This window comes from Aotus nancymaae, unplaced genomic scaffold, assembly GCF_030222135.1.
Source record: "Aotus nancymaae isolate 86718 unplaced genomic scaffold, 86718_ANA_hifiasm-v0.15.2.pri h1tg000014l, whole genome shotgun sequence".
Taxonomy (NCBI): Eukaryota; Metazoa; Chordata; class Mammalia; order Primates; family Aotidae; genus Aotus; species Aotus nancymaae.
This window is the reverse complement of record NW_026988425.1, coordinates 124,344,125-124,368,114: the sequence shown is the minus strand read 5'-3', so window position 1 is coordinate 124,368,114 and position 23,990 is coordinate 124,344,125. Positions and strand designations below refer to the sequence as shown.

General features: G+C 53.2%; 1 protein-coding gene across 1 annotated transcript in view; it reads right to left on the bottom strand.

Annotated features, from left to right (window-relative positions):
- Positions 1 to 1,113: 1,113 nt before the first annotated feature.
- KLF13 (KLF transcription factor 13) overlaps positions 1,114 to 23,990 on the bottom strand; it is a 46,541-nt gene continuing 23,664 nt past the window's right edge. Inside the window, exon 2 of the mRNA XM_021666813.2 lies at positions 1,114 to 6,991. Within this exon, the coding sequence (XP_021522488.2) occupies positions 6,702 to 6,991 (290 nt within the window). The 3' untranslated portion in view covers positions 1,114 to 6,701. The remainder of the gene's footprint in view (positions 6,992 to 23,990) is intronic.

Here is a 23,990-nt window from a genome sequence, read left to right as displayed (position 1 = left end):
ACTCCTGTAATCCCAGCACTTTGGGAGGCTAAGCGGGTGGATCACCTGAGGTCAAAAGTTTGAGACCAGCCTTGCCGACATGGTAAAACCCTGTCTCTACTAAAAATACAAAAATTAGCTGGGTGTGGTGGCAGACATCTGTAGTCCCAGCTACTCAGGAGGCTGAGGCAGGAGAATTGCTTGAACCTGGGAGGCAGAGGTTGCAGTAAACTGAGATCATGCCACTGCACTCCAGCCTGGGTGACAGAGCTGGGCTACAGAGTAAGAGACTCCATCTCAAAAAGCAAAACAAAATGGGTAATCACATAGGAACAGCGTATAGCCCAGATGCAGCACTAGTCTACCCCCGGGTGAGACTGAGATGTGGCTACACCAGCTCACTTTCAAATGAGCTTGCACTGTGGCCCCTCCCTTCCACATGCTGTGGCTAGCACAGGGTTCGGGCCAGACCCGCACCCCAGCAGCCACCTCCTCCAATAGCTGCAGGCTTCCCATTGCCTCTGATGAGGACATCACCTGCCCTGGGGGCAGACAGGGGCAGTTAGTGTTCACTGGGGACTTAAACGGGCTCTGCTACCAACACCTGCCTTCCTACTCCCCAGGGCCCCGGGACCTGTCCCCAGCGCAGCACACTTTGGGGTCAGTGCCTATGGTAAGTTGGAGAAACTTTGGTAGCTAGAACAGGGGTGTTTTCTAGACTCTAGGCTGAAGGATGAGGCGAGCAGGGTATCCGGGGTTCAAAGAAGCGGTGGCTTTGATCCAGGAAAAGGAAGTCCAGGTGTTTCTGTGGGACTCTGAGGGAAAGGTGCTGTGCCCTTTGACGGAATCTGTCATCACCACATCCCTTTCTCCTCCATGCTCTTTGGGATGGATGGAGGGGTGGGAATGTGATGAGCTGAAATAGCCTCTCACAGGCAGGAGGGGATGACAAAAGTAGCACCCACTCTCTTCAGAGCTCTTCTGCAAAGCCTTCCTTCCAGAATAGGACCCGCTAAGTTCCAGGCAAGCTTCAGTCCCTCAGTCAATTGCAACTGCTTGAGTTTATTCATTTCAGTTCCCTTCCCCTCAGAGCCTCTGTAAGACATGCCCTTCAAAGAAACTAGCTCCAGCAAATAAAATAATGAATCATAAATTTTATTTCAAAATGTAAACGTCACTAAACATGCATACACATTAAAACAATAAAATTTACAATTTCGTTAATTTTTCTTTTTGCATAGGACATCATTACAATATAGAATCTATGCCATACAAAATACATACAAAGTTTAATCCGAGCAAGCCAAGGCCAGACTGGGAACTGTACAACTGTAATACTTCACTGTAGTGATCCAGAAAAGATGAAACATGGCCTTCGGAATTATGGTGGGTGCTGGTTAAAAAAAAGTTCCTACAGAAAAGAAAAACATGAGCTCCATGGAAATGGTCTTGGACCCTTGGATTCTGCCTTGGGCTTTTGGCAAACGATTCCAGAGAAGCTCCACCAATGGCTTTGGATGGGAAGGGGTTGCCTGTGCGGGCCTGGGGCAGCTGAGACCCAGAAGCATGCACCCAACACATGCACACAAGCAATTCCTAGTCACCAAGGAACCACTGCAAGCCCCAAACCCGACAATGACAATGCATAGTTGCTCAGGAGAGCCTCCCTCCTGCTGAGGCTGACCAGCCCGAGGCCCCAGTACTCAGCACCAGGGGCCCCTCCAGGGAGAGGCCAGGGAGCAAAGTCTCCCACTCACACACCCAGAGGCAGGCACCTGGACCTGGCACAGACGCTGGAGCTGATGAGCCCACGTGGTGTCTAGAGCCACATGGGAGATGGCCCCTCACTCCTCTCAAGGTAGCCAGGTACAGTGGCTCCTGCACTGAGTGTGTAGCCTTGGTCATTCAGTTCACACACCTGCTTTCCAAATGAGCACGCGATGCGGCCTGTCCACGGGCCGTCTAGGAAGAGGCCAGGGAGCAAGGACCCTGAGGCCTGGAAGAAAGCAGTTCCCTTGCCACCCCACCCGCCCACCCCCGCCCCGGAATGTGTGACTTGTAGGGTTGGGGACGCTACTTCTCTCCCATCCAGTTCCTTTTTAAATAAAAGTAGTAAAGTTTTTAAAGCTGTATGAGAAAGAGAGAGGCAGGGCAGGGCCAGGCAGCCGCTCTGCAAGTCCGAAATCTTCATGGGGGTGAGTAGAAACCAAGCGCGGCTCCTCTTCCCTCGTGGACCAGGCTCCCATCTCCTGCCGAATTCAACTCTTCTGATGCTGAGGGAAAGAACAGCAGGTAGGAGGTGGCGCCTCACCCTAAAGGGTGCTCAGGCGTGTCAGTAGTAAGCTGGACTATGCATCCACGTTCTGGTACAAAGGTCTCTGGAATGTGTCTCAGACAAGCCTTCAGAGCCTCAGAATCAGGAAAATTAGTCATAGGACCAGGTTCTCCCTGGGTTAATCCTGATTTCAAAAACCATCAGCCTACACCTCAGATTTTAGCTTTGGAAAATATGGTGACCAGAATTGTATACGGAAACAGCAAAAGATGTAGATAACTACAAAGTAGTTCTTACTGGTTGTGACGTGATCAACACATCACATACCCTTTAAACCTTCTAGCACTGAGTCTGACTAAATGACCTTTTTTAAATGGGGGGGGAAATCAGTGACATCTGTCAGAAGTCAAAATGGTCAGGTAGCCCTGCAAACACAGCCACAACCAGTGCAGAGAAACAAGGCCACACTATTGCTCAGATCACATCTTCCTGTTGGGGGGCACCCCTGCCCGGCTGAGATCCTGAATGGGTCCCTAGGGAGCACCAGGATCCTGTGCAGTCCATCTTAGCACCTGCTTCTGGCAAGAAAGAGGCTGGTTTTCTGGACACACCGTGCAGGGAGACAGAAGACTTGAGGTCAAGTCTTGAGGCAGAGTGGCCAGCCCTCTCTGCCCATCCCCACCTTTGAATGACCCCTCACGGTCTGAGTTGTGCTCTGGGTACAGCAGGGCCTGGGGTTGCCATGCCTTAGATGTTTGTACCTGGAGGCTGCACCATGGCGAATCCTGCACCTGCCTCGGTGTGGGGCCTGGGAAACAAGTCAGGGTTGGGAGTGAGGGGATCTTGCACTCGAGAGTCATGGGTAGGGGTGCAGCAGAATGCAGGTAGGGCTCCTCCAGGACCATGTTCCCATCCAGGACATCTTTACATGTTCCTACGTAGCACCCTGCAGGACAGGACCCCAGGGCTCTTTGAGGAAAGGGCTGTGTCCGTCTGTTTTCCTGTATGGCTGTAGGATCCAGTAGGCCTTTGGGGAGCTGATAACCATTCCCCTAACATGGCTGATGTAAAGAGGGACTTTCTTATCTGGGGCATGAGCAATACCAGCCCCCAATGGCTGAGCCTGAAGTAAATTTAGGCCTTTTATAGGGGAACTCTCCCTTCACTCAGGCAACCTTCCTTTTGAGATCTCTGCCCCTATGGACCACCAGAACTGAAGTCCCAAAATAAGGGTTTGAGTTTTCAGTATTATTTCTATGAGTCCTGATTTCTTAACCCCATCAAAACTGGCAAGCATGGCCATAAACCACAAAAATGGAAGACGCTGAAATAGATGCAGGCTGTGAAGAAAACATTCTGCATGTTTGAAGAAAATGAAGGCTGTTTCAGGAGGGCCGCCCTGTGTGCCCGCTTCAGTGGAGGCAGTGTTCCAATGCCCACCACCCTCTTCTACGGGCATCCCTCACTTCATGATGAGATGGAAATCTGCCCATGAGGACCCCGGTGAACTGCTCCTGAGATTCATGGATTTCTCCCCACCCTTCAGGTGAGATGAGTTTAAGCTCCAGATGATTCAGGAGGGTCTGGCCAGGAGGACCCCTCGGGATTTTTCTCCTGGTGCCTTCCCCCCATTTCCCAGTCCAGGCCGGGGCCTAAGGACCGCACCCTGCCATTAAACGAGAACCACTTTGGGAATGAAGACACACTCTTACGCCAAAAATAGCCAACGTCTGCATATTTCTGTTTTAAGGCAATGTTACCCTTCCATCTATCAGACGGAACAGCCCTGGGTCATTTAAAGGAAAAATTAAATTAAGTGCTCTCTTTGGAAACAGCCAACACCCGCTTCCCTCCCCCACCCCCCACCCTGCTCTAAAACAAACCAGCTCTTCTTTTTATTCCAAGATGACTAGGTTTAGAGTCCTATCTTTTCCTTCCTATGTGCAGACAGATGTGAAGCTAGAAAATCTCCTGCCGTGACACCCTGGGCAGATCACAAGGACGACTGGCCCCTCCCTGGAGAGCACTTTGCCGGCCTCCCAGGGACGGGCTGCTCCCTCTCCCTGCCTTTGGGAACGGTGGATGGTGAGTGCACCAGAGGACTTTGGAATAAAATTCCTGAACCTGGAATGTGAATTCCTGAGACATGAAATGTATTCAGAGTGTGGCTTTCTCTGCCTCACACGAAAACAACTTTGGGAGGGACCTCACTTTGGAACTGGGCATGAAGATCTTTGCACCCCAAGCACCCAGGGCTCTCTTCTGTCAAGGTCCCTACTGAATATTCCACTCTGTCTTCCAGACCCGATGCAAGCAGGGCTGTCAGGGAGCCCAAACACAGCACGGCAGCCAGAGTGGCCAGCTCTGTATCCAACCAGAGCAGGGGTGACCCTCTCCCAGCCAGTTCCCACCGCAGCAGGAATAATGCTACTGCCCAATTTAGGGTCCATCGTGCTACCTGGAAGCTATGACCATGCTGTGGGCCAATCCCAGCTGACACACAGTAGTGAGAAACGGGCACCTGACGCCATACTGTGCCTGCGCAGCTGCTGTGACAGAGGGCACTCATCCACTCTGGAGCCTGCCCAGTGGCCAGCGGCTGGGCCTGGGTCCCGGGTTTGTGCTGCACCCCACACTGTGGTGGGGCGGGGTAGAAGCAGGATGGCCACGACCAAGGCACACTGAGCCCAGGAAGCCCACCTGTGGCCCTCTGAGGTCCCAGGGCCATTCCTTTGCATCAAAATAGGTACTCATCAAAACGGGTATCTCTGGCAAGATACCCTGAGTCCACCCCAATCCCCCCACCCCCCAACACACATGCGTGTGTGCACGCGCACACATGCATGCACACACACACAGATACGTACATGCACGCACACATACAGATGCGCACATGCACGCATACACACGCACACACGCACACACTGTCCTGGGTCCTTGCATTTACAGGCCCCAACTCTGAGGAAGAAGGGAGGGCGGTACCTGGGCCACAAGCCTGGGGTCAACACTCCAGCCATCTGCAGAGGAGCTTGCTGGACCACAGCTTGACTGACCTGCCCAGGGCTCAAACCCAGGCCCCGGCTCTCCGCTTCTTCTCTCCTGCCAGGAGAAGGCCAGTGATGGGGCACCAGAGCAGCCACACCAGCTGGATGTGGCCTGGGACCTCCAGGCAGGGCAGGGAGAAGCAGGAAGAAAAGGGAGGAAGAGTCCAGGGGACACAGCGACGCTGGAGGTTTGCCAAGTCTGAGTTGGGGATGTGGTGGGTCTGAGAAAAGCGTCTCCTACAACTTTCCATCTGGCGTTCCCTGGGGAGGAAGCAGAATGCACGCTCTCCAACAGCATTTCCTGTAATATCTGCGCCGCTCCTGAAAAGGTCCAAGTCACAATGTTCCGGTCTCTTGCTACCAAATGTTCTTTGTGAAGCACGGTGCACTGCCACATGCACAGCCGCACACACAGACCCTCTGATGAGGAGGCCCCAGGACCTGCCCACCATTTCCAACAAAGGTGCCCATGCAGGAGGACTCCGGAACTGGATGTGCCACCAGGAATTTCTGACATCTTTTTAGAAGCCCAGAATTCCTCATCGGAGGCCCAGGTATGATAGTGATGGGGTCCCACATGCCTTCCATAGGGACACAAAGAAGTGGAGTCCCGGCAGGTGTGACCTGGCCCCTGCCTCAGAGGAGGCCGGATGGTGCAGCACTGCGTTCAGCCAGGGCTCGCACCTCTGCTTCCAGTGCTCCCAAGCGCCCTAGGAGAGGGCTCCTGAAGGCGAGGAGGGAGGCAGGCAGGGCGCAGAGGGCTGAAAGCCCACTCCACAGTCATCAAGGTGGAGTGCTCCTCCGGCCCGGCACAGCTTTAAGGCTTCCCTTTGCAGGGGCCTGTCCCTCAGAATCAGCTGCACTGCAAATGTCCGGCCAGGCCTGTGGGGCAGAGGCCAGAGGCTGGGTAGGGCGGGCAGGGAGAGCTCAGGCCCGCTGCTTAGGAATCTGCCACGGAAGCACAAACGTCAGTGACCACGTCTGCTCCCAACAGACCCACAGGCTGGCCAGTCAGCCAGATGCTGAGCTCCAGACTGGCTGGCCGGCTCTGTCCCCAGTGTGTCCCCAAACCTAACAGAAAACTCCAGAGTGCAAATCTATGTACAGAGTAAGGCGGCAGGAAGGGGTGTCCTCACTGACCTCGTGGAACGTGTCCATCCCTGAGAAAGGGGGTTCAACACCGCTGAATCTCAACTTTGTGGGTCTATCTATTGTGCAATTGGTGGGTGGTGTTTTTTGAAATTTTTGTGGGTTTTTTTTTTACACAAATTTACTTTGACACCTGAGGTGAAGAAAATTCTTTTTTCGTGGACTTCGCATCGAGTTCTCTCTCTTCTTACTACAAAAGGAAAGGCCAGGGACTCACGAGGGGGCGGGAGCGGCTGCTCATGGCTGTGGCGGGCTCAGGGTGAGCTGGCCGGGCTGATGGTGGGGCTGCTGGCGTCAGAGCGGCTGTAGTCGCTGAGGGAGCCGGTCCGCGAGCCCCCACCGCGCCGCTGCAGCATGCCGGGGTGGAAGTTGGCGTGGCGGCGCGCGTGCTTGGTCAGGTGGTCGCTGCGCATGAAGCGCTTTTCGCAGATGGGGCAGCTGAACTTCTTCTCGCCCGTGTGCGTGCGATAGTGCCGCGCCAGCTCGTCGGAACGCGCGAACTTCTTGTTGCAGTCCTGCCAGCTGCAGGCGAAGGGCCTCTCACCTGTGGGCACAGGGGCAGAGCGTCAGTATCTGGCCTGTCCCTGCCTGCACACCCTCCCTGGGAAAGGGCCCATGACGCCCGACACCCCAGCCTCTCATTGCCCCTCCCACGTTCCCCACCTCCAAGAGCTTCTGTGACAAATCCCTCAGAGCAGAGATGAAGGTGGGCCCCTGCCCTCCCACCCACGCCTGGGATGGAGGAAGAGGACGCGGCCTAGGATAAAACAGCATTGCAGGTGCTGAACTGCAGGGCCCAGGCTCCTGGCCGTGGACCCCCTAAGTATCCCACAAAGCAGAAAGCACCACACACCAGGCAGGGCCAGTGGTCCCCAACGCATGGGGATGACAGGCCCAGGCCCTGGCTTCACAGGCCTCCTGGAGTCCAGGCACCCCTGCTGCTCACGGGAGCCACACTCTGGACCTCTGCAGGGCAGGAAGACAATTCTCCATCTAGTCTGTTAACATGAGAGGGTCAGCCTCAGGGATCTCCAGGGCCTGGAATTCTACAACCAGTCTGCCACTCCTTCTCTCACTCAAGTCCCAAAGTGGCCAACCAGGGTTGGCTGGCAGAGCAGGAGAACGAGACAGGTTCCCGCAGACCCAAGCGTGGTGACAGACAGCAGCCCAGAGCACCCCATCAGGGGCCTGTGCAGGTGGGGAGGCGGCGGAACACAGTGGGGGTGGGAGGTGACGAAGGTGGGCTACACTCAGGACGCTGCTTCCTCCTTCCCATCCCTCACTCAGAGCGGGAGACAGGCCAGCGTTTACCCCAGCAAATTCTCAACCACAAAGATGACATCGACTGCTCAGGAAGAACCAGGGTGGGGGGCTCTGGCACCCCAGAAAGCAGCCCTTCTGGCATTAGGGGTGGCCACAGGGCTGCCCTTCCTACCTGGCCTCATCCCTTCTCACCCCCCATATCCATAAGGCTGGATAAACTTCAGGACACAGTAAAAGCACATTATTACTCTTTGTTTAAAAGAAAAAAGAGAGGCAATTAGAAACTCCAGGAAAAATAGAAGACATACAAAAAAACGTGTGGTTCAAATCAGATGTAAACTAAAATGCCACATGATTATGAGTCAAGAGCTCTGAGCCAAGCTCAGTTGTAGGGGTTTCTCCTATGCTCTATTACTTATCCTTCACAACAAGTCTACGAGGTAGTGGCAGGAAATGTAATCCCAGCACAGGCCCTGCTGATGGAAACTTTACACAGTGTGGTCATGCTAACCTTAGCACTAGCTGTCAGTGTTTTAGAACCAATCCTATAAACAAAGGCCACACAACGGACCTATGAGCCCAGAAGAGAACATGGATTTAAGAGGGAAGTGGGAATGCACTTAGAGTACAAAGGACATGTCTAAGTGAAACACAGAGGTTTAAAATTACAAGGATAGTCAACAAAATAAGTAAAATAATACATCCACCAATTTAGGAAGAGTTGAAGGGGACGGATAGGAGTGAGGTAAATCCTTAAATTTCATGGCAGGAGGATAATGATAACAGCGAATACCTAAATTTGATAAATCAAGAAACAGCAATAAAATACAGTTCATTTATGGCAGTACCCATCAAGACAACTAAAATCAGAAAAGAAGTATTGTTCTCTAGGGAGTGGGGCTGGACTGGTGAGACCATGTTTTTTGCTGCAAGCTCTCTGTGTTATGGGTATGTATTCACCTACCTACCTACCTACCTACCTATCTATCTATCTAATCTGAGACAATCTCGCTCTGTCACCCAGGCTGGAGTGCAGTGGTGTGATCTCGGCTCACTGCAACCTCCGACTCCTGGGTTCAGGCAATTTTCTTGCCTCAGCCTCCTGAGTAGCTGGGATTACAGGTGCCCATCCGTGCCCGGCTAATTTTTGTATTTTTAGTAGAGACAGGGTTTTACCATGTTGGCCAGGCTGGTCTTGAACTTCTGACCTCAAGTGATGCATCCTCCTCAGCCTCCAGAAGTGCTGGGATTATAAGCGTGAGCCACATGTCCAACTTGGGTCTTTTAAAAACATACATATTTGTTTCTTTCATAACAATAAAAAGAAATGTTTAATTCTTTATATATCTAGTCCAATATTTCCCAAAACATGTTCAAAGAAAGGTTATCATTGTATAAAACTTCATCAGTTCCAGAATAAAAAATTTGGTCAACCAAAGAGTGAAAACGTTGCATGATAATTCCACTCTTGGAGATTCACAATGCATACTGTCATTAAAAGCCTGGGGAAGCCCAGCATTAAATAAATGGTTTAGTATTAGCCATGTCAGGTCTGACAGATGAGGTTCAGACCCTGTTTGCACTGAGTTGTGACAGTATGGCCCAAACAAACTCCTTGCTGCCTGCAGTAGGGCAGATAATGGTCCCCAAAAAGACACAACCAAGTCATGACCCCCAGAACCTGTGCATGTGACCTTATTTGGAGAAAGGTCTTTGCAGATGTCATCAGGTAAGGATCTGGACAAGAGCTCCCAAGTGTGGAGGGTAGGGACGAGGGGAGGGAGCAAGTGAGAGGGGAAAGGGAGCAAGAGAGAAGGGGGAGAAAGTGGGCAGGGGAAGGAAGGGGAGGCAGGGAGCGGATTCTCCCTCAGAGCTTCTGGAAGAAACTAACCCTGCCAACACCTTGCTTTCAAGGCTCCTCACTTCTGGAACTGCAAGAGAGTGAGTTTCCGTTGCTTTTCAGCCACCCAGTTTGTGGCAATGTGTGACAGCAGCTGCAGGAAGTAAGCACGCTGCCCCATCCTCCTGGGGGTCGACACAGGCGCGCCTCAACCCAGTGCCTGGCACGTTCCAAATGTGCACTCCTGAAATCTCTGCTATTACTGTTGCTCTTAGTCATTAGCCCTGTCAAATGGGTCTCCCCAGATTTGGGCCTGTTGGGAGCGGGAGAGGCCAACCCGAATTCAGACTGAGCCTTGCTTCCTAATAGCCCTTGTGAGGAGCCTTGTCCTTTAGCTCCTTCTGCCTGCAGGCCAGGGAAGCATGTGAGGTGTGCACAGCTACAGGTGGGCCACATGATGCTGCAGAGAACTGCAGCATCCACGGATGGGACGCTGGTGCCAGGCAGCCTGGAGTGGAGGCAGGCGGTGTCCGGCGCAGCCACTCCACCAGCACAGCGCTCAGCCTCCCTGTACTGTATATCAAGAGCTCTGTGCTTTGACAGGACAGGGCACATATGGGTGCCTGGCCCAGAGACACGGTCCTGACCCAGGCAGACACAGCCCCCACGGTGGCTCCATCCTCTGCTCCTCTGGCCAATGAACTGGCCCCCAAACTCGAGTTATGGCTCAAACTAGCAAGACCAGCACTGGGTCTGGCCAGGTCTCCTGGTAGTGACACTCAGGTAGCACCCAGGAGGCTGACAAGGAGCAGCCCAGAGAGGGGAACAGGTGGGGGTGTGAACAGGGAGCAGCATGCCAGGGCGCTTTCACCCATATGGTCGGCAAGGAGCCCCAGGAGCTTTCATGTATGTGGGCGAGAGCCCCTGCTACTCATCATCTTCAAAATTAGAAATCAAAACAAAACAAGGTCTTCCACCAAGCCACATTCCAGTCCCTCTGAGAGGGACAATGCCGTCACACCTCCCTGTAGCACCTGCAATATCCTACTGCATTCTCTGGGAGCAAGAGGCAAACAGTGCTATTGTCATGAAAACAGTTTTGAGCTCATGGCCTCCAGCTTCACTCTAAAAACTGTTCTGGGGACACACTCTGGGGGCTGTGCAGCCCAGCAGCGAGCGAAGCAGGGCACCCAGTGAGGTGGGGGGCAGCCAGCCCCGCCCTTCAGAGAGTGAGCCCAACTCCCATTCTAAGGCAAAGGGAGCCCATCGGACTCACAACCAAGCACCCTCCGTGCTGGGCTCAAACCCTGCATCTGCCTCCTCCCAGGCATGTGATACGGAGACAGTATGACAGGGACTCACAAAGACAGGGCTCCCTCTAGCTCCGAAATGACAAGAGAACCCATAGGAGATTCCAGACCCCTGCAGAGTAGCTCCCAGCCTTCCTGCTGGATCCCGGAGCCACTCCAGTTCCCCAGGTGGGGGTCTCCAGGGTCCTGGCTGTGTGTGCCTGCTCCTGTGCATAGGGTGGGGGCCCTGGGACAAGGTGGGATTAGGCCTTGTAAGGAGACCGGGTGAGAGGAAGGGGGCTGGGGTCAAGCCTGGAGAGGGGCTAAGTGCCCAAGAGCCTGGAAGGGAGGCTGCAGGAGGGCTGGGGGGACAGTGGGAAGCTGGGGGACAGGCCAGGCCAGGCTGCGGCTTGGGGGTCCTGTGGGTGCCAGGCAGCGAGGGACTCTTCGGGTGTCAAGCTGCATGGCCGGGGATGCAGGGTGGGGGGCCTCGCGGAGTTGTGGGGAGAGTGGGGATTGGGGGGACTGGGGTGGGGTCGGGTGGGGCGGCTGCTCAGGGCTGCGAGTTACATAAATGTTCCCTGGCGCCACAGCGAGGCCACGAGCGGAGCAGCGCCTAGAGTGAAAGCAGTTGCCTCATCTTATCAGGGAACACAGCGTCCCACAAGCTGCTCCTGCCCAAGCCGCAGGCCCGGGCGGGACAGCGTGTTCCCTCAGAGAGCCAGCCGGGAGGGGAGCACAAGGCTCTCTCTCCTCCATCCAAGCCCCTCATCCGCCTCAGCACCCACGCCCCAGGCCCTCCCCCTTTCCCCCACAGCAGCCACGTGCAAGTGCGGCCAGCTCAGGAGCGTGCGTGCTCCAGCTCAAAGCCTGGCTCAGACTTGGGCTATGGTGTGAACTCTACTCTGTTCTGCCCTCCTGCGCAAAGGGCACGCTCCAAGTTACCTCCTACCATCCAGCCTTCACCAAACTGCTACCGATCATCCCACAGGTGAGTGGGCCCCTCCTGGCTCCAACTGCACTTGTATAAACGACACTGCACATCTTTCTGTGAACCTCCTGTGGGAAGCCTGTTGTGGGGTCATTTTTCCAACATTCCCAATGCACCAAGCTGGGGCCAGAACAGCGTTTGCTGCAAGGGCCTCTTCTGCTCACCTCCTGCTGGGTCTTCTCTGGGAAGCCCTGCTGAGCTCCCCTTCACGGAAGGGAGAAACAGAGATGCAACTCCTACCGGGAGGTCCTGGAAAGACAGATGACCCATCGTGTCTTGGATACAACAGCAGACCTCTGCAGCGCAAGGATCCACAGGGGCAATGGCAGGGGCAGGACTGGTCAGATTCAAAGGGAGGCACAGGGAAAGCCTCCCAAAGAGAAACTGCTTCTCCTCGGGCTCCCAGGCCACTGCCCCCCGTCCCCGACTATTCCCCACCAGTGAGTGGGCTGTCATTCACCGATGGACAACTTTGCTCTGTGGGCACTGGCTTGGGGCCACTTCCAGCTTCCAACCTCAAGACTGCCATGTTTTCCACTCCAAGGAAGCCTGTTCGCCTTCCTGCTCTGGGGCAGCTCGGCACATGGCCAAACATGGGGGTTGATCAACTGCTGGCCTCCAGTGAAACTCAGGCACACAGCGTCTCGGGTGGCAGAAAGGCCTCCCCGCTCTCTGGTGGAGGATGGAGTTCCTAATTCCTTAGGAGGCCATTTGGCTGCCCTGCTCATCACTAGAAATGCTAGTGGTTTGTTAAGCCACATGGAGCTGACATGCACATGGTCTCCCAGGAAGCTCTTGGGAAGCTCTTACTCACCCACTGAGCAGGAAGGGAAGTGAGGCTCAGGAGGAGAGAGTGAGCTGCCCCTTAGCCAGCTGGCGGCAGAGCTAGAGCCACAGCTGGGGCCTGCCTGTGGCAAAGAAGCAGCCTGACCCACCCCCACTCCTCTGTTGATGCCTCAGTGATTGTCATCCAGCCAGTGTCTCAGTCACTGAGGGTTAAGTGGGAGGATACTCCAGGCACATGCCTGCTGCACAGTGGTGCCTGGAGGAGATAACACTGTTATCACCTGTGCGCCAAGGGGCTCCGGGACGCATGGTCATGAACCGCCCGGTAGTAAAAGGGTCATGGGAGGCAGGTGTGCCCCGTCCCAGGGCACTCTGGTCTGGTGCCACTGACCACCCTTCACGTGCGAGAGCTGGCAGGGTGCTGAAGCCTGGCTGGAGACTGTCACACACAGTGTTGGAAGAACCTTCCTTGGACAAACATGTGTCTCCACGTTTCTACAATGCATTCAAAGGTATTTTTTCAAAGTAGGCATTTTTCTTGTTGCTTTGCTTTGTTTTCAAACAGGTTAACTTGATCCTAAAAATTCATACAGAGAAACAAACAGGAACAGCCAGAAAAAAATTCTGCAAAACGATGTGGGGGAAACGAGACCACCAGGATTCAACAGTTCCGTGAGCTGCTACGTGGCTAGTGAAGCCCAGCAAGAATGGCAGAATTAGAACTGAAGGCAGTGGTAACTGTGCACAGGATGGAGTGTTATCTTGAACCCTTGTGGCAGGGGACACTCAATACGTGTATCAGGACACTTCAGGAGCAAGGTTAGATCCATTCCTCCCCCGCTACACCAGGATAAATTCTAAATGGGTCAAAGATTCAAATGTAAAAAATAACCACAAACATTCTAGGAGAAAACTGTAAGATAGAAGTTCCTTCTATGAATCAAAGTCCACAAGCCATAAAAGAAAAGACTGACCGCTGGGCGCGGTAGCTCACGCCTATAATCCCACCACTTTGGGAGGCTGAGGCAGGAGGATCACCTGAGGTCAGGAGTTCAAGACCAACCTGGCCAACATGGTGAAACCTCATTTCTACTAAAAATGCAAAAATCAGCCGGGCATGGTGGCTGACGCCACTAGCTACTCAGGAAGCTGAAGCAGAAGAATCACTTGAGCGTGGGAGGCAGAAGCTGCAGTGAGCTGAGATCGCACCACTGCATTCCAGCCTGGGCAACTGAGCGAGACTCCATCACAAAAAATAAATAAATAAAAAATAAAAATAAATTTGACTGCACCAAAAGGTATACTATACTTCTCTGTGAACTAAGACATCATAAACAAAGGCAAGAGATAAATGACAAACTGAGAGAAAAAATATTTGCAGCTCCTACCACAAAGGGCTAATCTCTAATACAGAAAGAGCTCACAGAAATTTAAAAAAGAAAAATATCCAACAGAAAAATGGGCAAAGGCAATTCATAAAAAAGGAACTACAAACGGCTCTCAAGCACCTGAAAAGATGCTCCACCTCGCCCAGCAGGAGCTAACAACAAATGAAAGCCACTGAAGTGCAGCCTTGTAGCTACGCCTTGGTGAGGCTGTGGGTAAGCAGACATGCCTTGCTGATGGGAGTGCAAACTGCAAACTGCTACAACCTCCACGGAGGGTGACTGGCAATACCTATTAACATCAGAAATGTGCACACCCTTCTACCCCACATCTCAACTTTTGACATCCTAGCCTACAAACACATATGCACACCTTCAACATGGGATATGATCCTGATAACTCAATGCATCGGGAATCTGAAAACAACTCATGACCTTCCACTGGGGCCTGTCAATAAATTATGGAACGCCAAGACAACAAAATACTAACAAAAAGAAGTATTACAAACTGCTATGGAAAGATCTCCAAGCTGAATGAGGAAAATGAGGTTGAGGACAGATGACCAGCAAGGAAGTACGTGTGCCTTGGCCGGTCCGTGCAGAGAGAGGGTCCCTAGGAAAGTCGGAACAGACATCACCCAGGGGAACATTGAGCAGATGGAGGACGTGGAAGGTTGACAGAATTTTCCCTGGGGAAACTCCTTAAATCTTTTAGATTCTGAAACACACAAATGCATTTCCTATTCAAAAAGTTAAATTAAAAACAAAAAAATCCATAGCAAACTAGAAAATGCTAGCCATCAATAATGCCAATTAAAAACCAGACATTCCACACTCTGGGCACATTACTGGCCCCATTCTGTATTCCTATTTCAAAGCACATTTCCTCAGATTACCCCAAGAGCTCTCTTAAAATAACAATGGTCGCCCAGGCAGATTCTCCTCAGAACATGCTGGGCAGCAGCTTCCAGGATGAGAAACTCAAAAATAACCATTAGGTCCAATCTAGCTTTGTAGGGCTGCTCTCAGTGCAGGGCTCAGGGTTTCAGCGCCCTTGGGTCACGTCGCTAACTGTCCTATTGGAGGAGGGCGCTCCCTGATAAATAATTTGACAGGCCCAGCAGTTTAGAATGGGTCAGACTTAAAAGGCTATGGGTGACAAATATTCAGCAAAGGATTTAAACAGCAGCAGTTCCAGGGTTGTATTACACGTCAGAAGCTCCCTGCAGGCTCCTGAATGCCACACTCCTGCCAAAAGACCATCCCTCTGTGCACTGACACCACTGGGGGCTGAAAATTGACCCAGGTAAGTGGGGCAGGTGCTGGCAGCTAGGAGAGCCAAGTCCATCCAGCCACTAGGATGCAGACCCCAAGTGCCGCTCTAGGGGCTGGTGAGGAGTGGAAACCAGGGAATCTGCAGACTACTGGGAAAGGGTTTTCTCTTGCATCAAAAAGCAAAGGAAGGAGGGAAAGAAGAGGGCAGACCTTGTGTGGGGTAGGGGAAGAGGCAGTTTGGAAAGGACTCTTGGGCCCGCCTCTGGCTGGGACGTCTGGTGGGAGCACCAGCCTTGGCAGTCACAGGGGAGATGTCACAGGAGAGAAGTCCCACTGCCCCTTGACACCAACAAGCCCCTGCACAGCCAGCCCAGCTCTGCATCCTGGGCCGTGCTTCAGCCGGCTCTCCAGGCCACGGAGGGAGGGGCCCTCTCTGCAAAGCCTCTGCAACCATGGTAGCCCACTTCCTCTTCCTGTGTCTCCCCTCCCCCAGCCTTCACTTCCTTCCCCTGCCCTCTCCTTCAGTGCCTCCTGGGTGAGCCTTGCCAGTAGAGACCCCACCCTGCTAGACTGCTATAGGCACTCAACGGCACCGACAGCTGCACGTACACCCTTTACAGGCACGCAGCTTTTACTTTTGGCCTGCACTGGGCTCATCTGACCACCAACCCCAAGAGACAGGAAAGTGTTGATGTGAAACCCATGTCAGAGGTGAGGAACCAAGTGACCTCACCAAGGTGACACACCCAGATGGGTGGGCCTGAGGCCAGGCTCCAGCTGGAAGAAAGATTGTCACAGCCCCTCCCCAGGCAGAATAGGAACACTGCTGCCCACGTTCACGTCCCGGAGGAGCAAGGAGGGGCACCCGCCCATGGTGTGGCGAGCCTATCCTCTGCACCCCGGGCCCCCGCTGCTCCCATAGCCAGGCTGCAGCATGTGGGCCTGAGGACCTGTGGGGGACCTCCACAGTTGTTCCCCAGCTCCCCTGCAACTGATGAAGGAGCCAGGCAGTTCCCTGGGAAGGGTGAGGGCCACCAGGCAGCGCACTCAAAACTCTGGTGCTCAGAACCCCTGGAGGAGCCTTGGAGGACTCTTCCTCCAGGCCCAGCACCTGCCACCTGGCCAGCTCCAGGTGCACAGCAGGCTCGGTTTTCTCAGGAAAAATGTGGCAAGGTTTCCAGCAGAATATAAAAACAATATACTCTTGAGAGTTGCTTTCATTAAAATGAGCTTGTCATCTGGACGACAAGCTTAAAACACCTTTGGTTTTTGAGGGAGCCGAGGCAAAACCACCACAACAACATCGGACAATGATGTCTTTTCTGGAACAGCTCCACAGTGCCAGGGACTTCTAGGAACTTCCAGACCCCCAGGGAGGAGCTAGAAAGCCCCCCGGGCCTCTCCTGCAGCAGCCCAGGCCCACAGGCCCACCTGGGGCTTTCTGTCTTGCCCATTAGGAGCAAGGTATCACCCCCTATCTTTTAGAAAAGGCCTTGTGTTCTGAATCCTTCTTGGTGGCCTGGCAGCCCCAGGCCCTGTCCCTCAGCTCTGCCCACAGGTCTAGTAGCCCCTGCATCCTGCTCAGGCTGGTCGAAGCCTAAGAGCACTGGAGAGGGGACCGCCCTGAAACAGAGCCCCGCTGCCTGCCATGTGGAGAGACCACTGCTCTGGGGGGGGCCGCCTCTCCTTGGGAGACAAAGCCCACCCTCTTCTGGGCACAGGCCTGCCCGATGCGTGTCCGTGCCCTCCCTTCTTCCCTGTATCCTGCTGGCCCTGTTTCCTATGCCCTTCCCTGTCCTAGCCTAGAACAGGGCCCTAACCTTAAGGGAGCTGACCCCAGGGACACCAGCCAGGAGGAAAAGCAGTGCCACACTCTGTACTATCCCATGGCTAGGCCCCCAGAAGCTTCAAGGTTGGAGTGACCCCCTCTGCAACAGCTCTGTACGGGACTCTAAGACCCGAGGCTACCTGGGTCTGCCTGATGGCAAGGGAGGCTGGCAAGAACTGGGAGGAGCCACTGGGGCAGGAGCACTGTCCTGTGTCCTGCCTACCTCCCTCCCCCAGGACCACAACATGGGGGGTGGGGGGCTCGGTGCTCCTTGGTGTCATCCCCAAGGTTGCTGGAACCAGGCTTCATCTGTTGGGTGGGCTAGACGAGGGAGAGTAAGCACACAGAGTGGGCCCACCGTCTCTCTCGAATGTTCTTGTGAACCACCAACGTGGGCTGCTCATAAACAGCCCCGGGTAGGTGGACAGGGAAGAAAACAGACTACCAAGTGGCTGAGCCCCACCCTCAAATGCACACACAAAATTGCAGGAAGGAAACAGAGGTTACCTCGGGAAGACGGGATATGTGTGTGACTGTCCTTTCTGCATTTCTGTCTTCATCAAATCAATCGCTTTGGACAGCCGAATTAATGCAATAACACTTATAACAAAGTGGTGTATGTACACACCCATACACCTTTCACCCAAGCTCCAGCTCACAACTGGGACTGCTTCCACAGAACCCAGCACCCCTGACCCCAGAAGGGAACAGCACTAGTTTGCATGCACCAGTACACTGCCTGGAAAGGTTAAAAGGACCACATGCCAGAGTTTCATAAAGGTATTTGCTCTCCTTTGGCTAAGGGTTACAAAACACATTTGAAAATTTCCATTCTCGAGGTCCCTTTTAAAAACAGCAATAGCAGAATACTGATGGTTTCTGCCAACAGAAGGCCAGAAGCCACCTGAGACAAGGGCTCTGGAGCTTCTTTCCTTCACGCACACGCCCAAGTCACAACCCCTGTTGCTTCTGAAGGGATATGCAGGGAAAGGTGTATCTGCCCCTTGCCCCAGAAAGCTTCCAGATCATGGATTGCTGCAAGTAAAGGCCTTCTCCAGATGAACGGTGTTACCTGTGGACTCATGGGAACTGAACCCAAAGAACACACATTTCCATTTCCTTTCCACTGTGAGGGCCTCATCACTAACTGCCTCCCAAGAGAAGCCAGGAGCATCTTCCCTGAGCCCGGGGGGTGATGCACGTCCAGCTGACCCCTGCCCCCGCCTTTCCTCTGCCATCTTGAAGGGACTGTTCCCTGGCTTCAGGAGCCTTGTTCTGGGCATTGGAGGCAGCGTGGCTGCTGGAACACTAACACAGCCCCGATGGCAGTGATGGCCCAGGGATGACATTCCTGTCCACCTCTTCAGAGAGTCTCTGAAACACCAAGGCAAGACAGGAACATGAGGTTGGAATCCACAATTAGAGCCAGGTTTATTTAGCTGATAAAATTGCTTTTATTTGAGGCTGATCCGAAGTAAAGGCAACTTGTATCTAAAGTACATAAAGAACTCAATCTCAACAATAAGCAAACGCCCAATTTAAAAAAATGAACAAAAGATCGGAACACTCAACCAAAGATCAACAGACGGTAAACAACGTGTGAAAAGGTGCTCAGTGTCATTTGTTATGATGGAAATTCAAATTATAATAATGAGATATCACTATACACATTTATGAGAATGGTTAAAATCCAAAGCAATGACAGTACTGAATGCCAGTGGAGCAGCTGGAACTCTCGTCCATTGCTGCAAGAATGTTAACCACAGGGGAGCTGACCAGCCACCTGGGAAAACGTGTTTTGCTGGAAGCTAGAAGAATGCAGACAATACAGTTAACCTGCCAACCTTAGGTTTGGACCTTCTCCTTCCTCTGCACAAGTGTCTTTTTGTGAGCTGCCTTCAGTTGCTTCCAGAATATTGCTGGGTGTATCTCTGGCAAACTCCCAGATAAGATTGTTGGGCAAGAAAAAAGGAGATGCTGGCTGCCCAGCGGCTGGACAACTCAGCCACCCCTGCCTAGTACTAACCTACTTCTCATCTCTCCCCACACTCCTGCACTGGACCAAAGCCTCAAAGAACTCTGGATAAAGATGGCAGATCAGGCACAGGCACTCACCACCCTTCTGGCCCCAGATCCCACTACAAAGAAAGTGGATTTTAACAGACAAAGCAAAAGGGAAAGAGAATAACAATAATAATCTGGAAGCAAGACATTAGAAAGACAGCAGAGAAAGCAAGAAAGCAATCCACGTTACCCCACAGAGGCTCAGGAGTCTCTAGTGGGGGTGGGGGGACACCTGAACATCAGATAAAGCACCTGTGGACACAAGGTCTTTCCCCGCCTTACAGATGGCTGCCTGCCCTTCATGCACCTACCAGGGACCAGAGGCTGGCTGACTGGGAGGGTCCACACAGGAGGGAGCTCTGGACCGAGGACTCCAGACACAGCTCGGAGTAGGGCAGCCTCCAGAACAGGGGTGTGGGGAAGGGCCGCTGACTGAGTGCTGCCTCCCAGCTTCTCTCCCAGTGCAGCAACAGGACCACCCTCCCCGACCCCAGGCAGGAACAGAACACTCCTCTTGCGGGGGCAACCCTGAAGGAGATGGCCCTGTAGACCACCCACAGGAGGCCACCGTGGCCGAGCCCACCGGGTGCCCAGGAACCCCACCCAGGTCAAGTTCTCTGGGCCACCACCAGACATCAAGGATCATCAGACAATGCAGAAGAGCCTGACTTGGGTGGGCGAGACCCAGACCAAGGTGCAGGGACGGGCGATGTGGAGGGAGCACAGGCCACGCAAGGGGAAGACTGCCAGAGCCGTCACTAACATCCCCACCGCAGACGGACCCGCGGAAGCAACAACCACATGCGCCTTTACAAAGGGAGGCCCAGAAACCCAAGTCTGAAAGGAAAGAAGGAAAAATGTGGCAGAAATAAAAATCCCAATAGCGGGGTTAGAAAACTGAGAGAATTTCACAGAAAACAGAGCAAAAATGCAAATAGATGAGAGAGAAAAAATATACAAATGGAAGGGTCAGTCCAACAGCTCCAAATGAAAGGGGCCACTGCAGGCAGCCCTGAGAACACAGGGGGTGAGGTGCCTGCAAAGAAAGGGCAAGAGTGTCTTCCAGACGCCACCTGAAGGGCCCGCTGCAGGGCAGAGTGTGGCCAAGCACCTCTACACACGTGTGCACCTCCAAGCCCTGGGTAAAGACACGAGCCCAAAGGGCCTCGAGACGCAGAGACCAGCAGGTACACGCGGTCAGAATCAGAACCGCTTCCGTCTTCACCACAGCAACATCAGACATCAGAGACTGCAGTAAAGCCTTCCAAACCCCATAAGGAAACCGGTCCCACCTACGATTCAACCCAGACAAACATGAACCAACCTCAGACCAGGATCAAGACGTTTCAGACATGTGAGCCTTGAAACAATGGCCTCCCATTCTCGTAAGTGAATTAACGCAGGAACAGAAAACCAAACCCTGCATGTTCTCACTTATAAGTGGGAGCAACACACTGAGTAAACATGGACACAAAGAAGAGAACAACAGACACCAGGGCCTACTTGAGCACGTGGGAGGAGGTGAAGCCTGACAAGGCTACCTATCGGGTACTCTGCTTATTACCCGGGTGAAGAAATAATGAAAACACCAAACCCCATGACATGCAGTTTACCCACATAACAAACCTGCATATGTACCCCCGAACCTAAAATAAAAGTTAGAAGGAAAGGAAAAATGGCCTCTAGTGTACCCCCTTCCAGGAGGCTATGCAGCAGGAGCTCCACCAAGAAGCAGACGCAGGGGCTCCAGGAAGTGGGGCCTGGATGGTAGGGAGGAATCCCAGGATGACAGCCAACCCCCACAGAGACACTGCACAGGCCACAGTGAGCAGGCCACACTCGGGCGGGACTGTGGGACAACACTGGGAAGACCAAGCAGCAACGGTGACTATTGAATCTAAGGGAAATTAACATGTGTAAAGTATGGGTGACCCACAACTAGCATTAACTGTCATGATCCCCAAAATACTGCCTGCTGACTCCATCCTAAATATCCAATAATCACACGGGTGGGGGGAAGGGTGCCAGCTTGCAGGCACTCATGTGCCATCATGGGAAGTCAGGAGGTAACGCCTAACACTCTTCTAAGAGCCCCTATGAGCACGCTATCGAGTTGGGCAGGTAAATAACAAAGGAAGTAGCTGAAGAAGCTGGCAGAGGGTGGGGGGGTGACCTGCTTATCACAATAAATGTACAGAACGATGGGATCTTTAAGCTGTGTGTATTACCATATGCACTATTCTAATACAATTTTTAACACCATTTACAAAATGGGATGGGTGTAGCGTTCTCGCAGCCCAGCCTTTCCTTAGGGTGTCACTTTTTTCTCCTAGTGGCTCATCTTCAGAAGCCGTCTTCTGTGCGGAGATGACACCCTGCCCCTCTGCTCAGGGGAGGTGAGGGACCGTCCACAAAAGACACTTACTGAGCGCCCCGCCTCTTCCTCACCTATCCGTGTTACCTTAGTAGCACTGTTGATTGCTTTGGTTGCTGTTGCTTTTGATCTCATAAACACCTGTGTCCTTGTTGCCTTCTTTTTACTTACAACTAGTTATAACTTGAAGCTGAGGACGGCGAGATAGGCTCCATCACTTCTTTAAATGGTGGCTCCAACCCCAAGCTTGGGGCTTTAGGGTTGGACCCACACAAGTCCTGATACCAAGTCATGTGGGGTGACTTCAGGCTTTGGATTCTTCGCTCTACATTTACTATTAGCCCACTAGTAAAATTAGATGTATCAGGCTTTCATTTGAAGATGTAAGGCATTAAAATATTTACGGACAAATTGATATTGCATCTGGGATTTCCTTCAAAACAACTGGAGGGGGCAGGGTCGGGGAGGGGTAGAGATAAGACTGCAGGGGGCTAGCATGTGGGTGTCTGTCTGAAGTTGTCCAAACAGAACTATTAATACAGCTAAGCACAGTGCCTCACACCTATAATCCCAGCACTTTGGGAGGCCAAGGTGGGCGGATCACTTGAGGTTAGGAGTTCGAGACCAGCCTGGCCAACATAGTGAAATCCTATCTCTTCTAAAAATACAAAAATTTAGCTGGGCATAGTGGTGGGTGCATGCAAGGCTGAGGCAGGAGAACTGCTTGAACCCAGGAGGCAGAGGTTGCAGTGAGCCGAGATCATGCCATTGCACCCCAACCTAGGCAACAAGAGCGAAATTCTGTCTCAAAAAAAAAAAAAAAAGAAAGAAAAAGAAAAGAAAAGGAAAAAAAAAAACCTAACTATTACTATCTGGACAGGGATTGCAACCCCAGGCCCCACCCGGAGGCCACTCCTCCTCGCTGGCTTTCAGCCCATTCCTCCTCAGGCTCTCCTCAGGCCTGCTCCCTACCACACTACAGTTGGGGTTTGGTTAGCTGATTCTCTGCCTGCCACAGGCAGGCAAGGTCCCATCCTGCAGGCCTGGGCTGATGTCCTGAACTGTCCCATTGCTGTCGGTCAACTGCAGCCTGGCACTCGCTGGGAAGGCAGAGCTGTGCCAGGCTCCAGGGCCAAGCTGGGTAGGGACTGGACAGGCTGAGGCCTCCGCACTGGCGCTGTCTCCAGGACTTGGCTGCAGTCAAGCGCCACGTCTGACCCCAGATTACAACTGGGTCCTGGCGTCTGAAGGGCTCAGGGGAGTGAGGGACTCCCAGGGGTCTTCAAGCTAGGCAGGGTCGTGGGGGTGCAGGTTTTCCCCAGAAGCAGTCTGGTTTTTGCTTAAAAGAAGAAACAGAGAAGTCCTCTTTTCCTCTGAGGCCCACACCTGCAGTACAGGGTCCTTGGTGAGACAGGGGAAGGGTGTGAGGGGCTGCCGGCCGAGAGCGACCTGCCCCAGACCTGGCCACAGCAAGCCACCCCACAGCCCTGCCAGCTCACTGTTGGAACTCTGGCCACAGCCACCGCAGCCCCCCTTCCCAGCAGCTATTCTTGGTCTGTGTCTCCCTTTAGGGGGAGGATAAGGGTGGAAATGATCAGAAGCTAAAATTAGCAAAAGGCAAACAATTGAGGCCAGGAATCCGAGGTCAGCTGAGGACAACAGTTTGTTCTCTGCGGCCCGAGGTGGTTTTAGCAATAAAGGGAATTGAAAATGAAAACAGATCTGGAAGCAGCCCAAGCCCTGCTGGGACCAGGCCCAACACCGCCAGGCCCAGGTGGGCAGGCCAGATGGCAGGGACTTTGCCCGGCCCAGGCCCCCCAACCTGGGGCTCCCCTCTTCACAAGGGGGCCTTCTACAGGCGGGAGGCAACACCCAGAGCACCTGTAGCTACGGGTTACAGAATGCCAGGGACAGGTTTCCCAAGCACTTAACGCAGGCGTGACTTCCTCTCCAGTGAAGGCCCAGCACGGGTGGCTGTAAACATCCCCACTAACTACTGGATGACCAGGGCCACAAGCCCCTGTTCTGACACCTCCAGGCACTCACCCTTTAACAGGCCCCAGTAAAACTCCCTAAGTGACAGACCAGGAAATCAAGCCACAAAATCAGCAGATGTGAAGCCACCCTTGAGCCCAGTCCCCTGGCCCTGGGTCCCTTCCCAGTCCCTCCTCCCTGGAAGGCGCAGGGCAAACCGCACACTCCAAGGTGGCAACAACAGAGCCCACAGTCCAGGTAGGCTGTGTGGTGGCTGCAGATAAGATGGGGAGGAGGGTCTGGCCTCGTCATGCTCCACCGTCAAGAAACTGACCTCCCTACAAAAACTCCAAGTAGCCACCCTGGAGGTCTCAATGCCAGTGGTCTCTGGGTTCTATCTGGTGATGCTCAGTCCTAAGAGAACTTGGCCCAGTCTTGGATGTGTGGGATTTAATACAGCCTTTTATTAAGTTT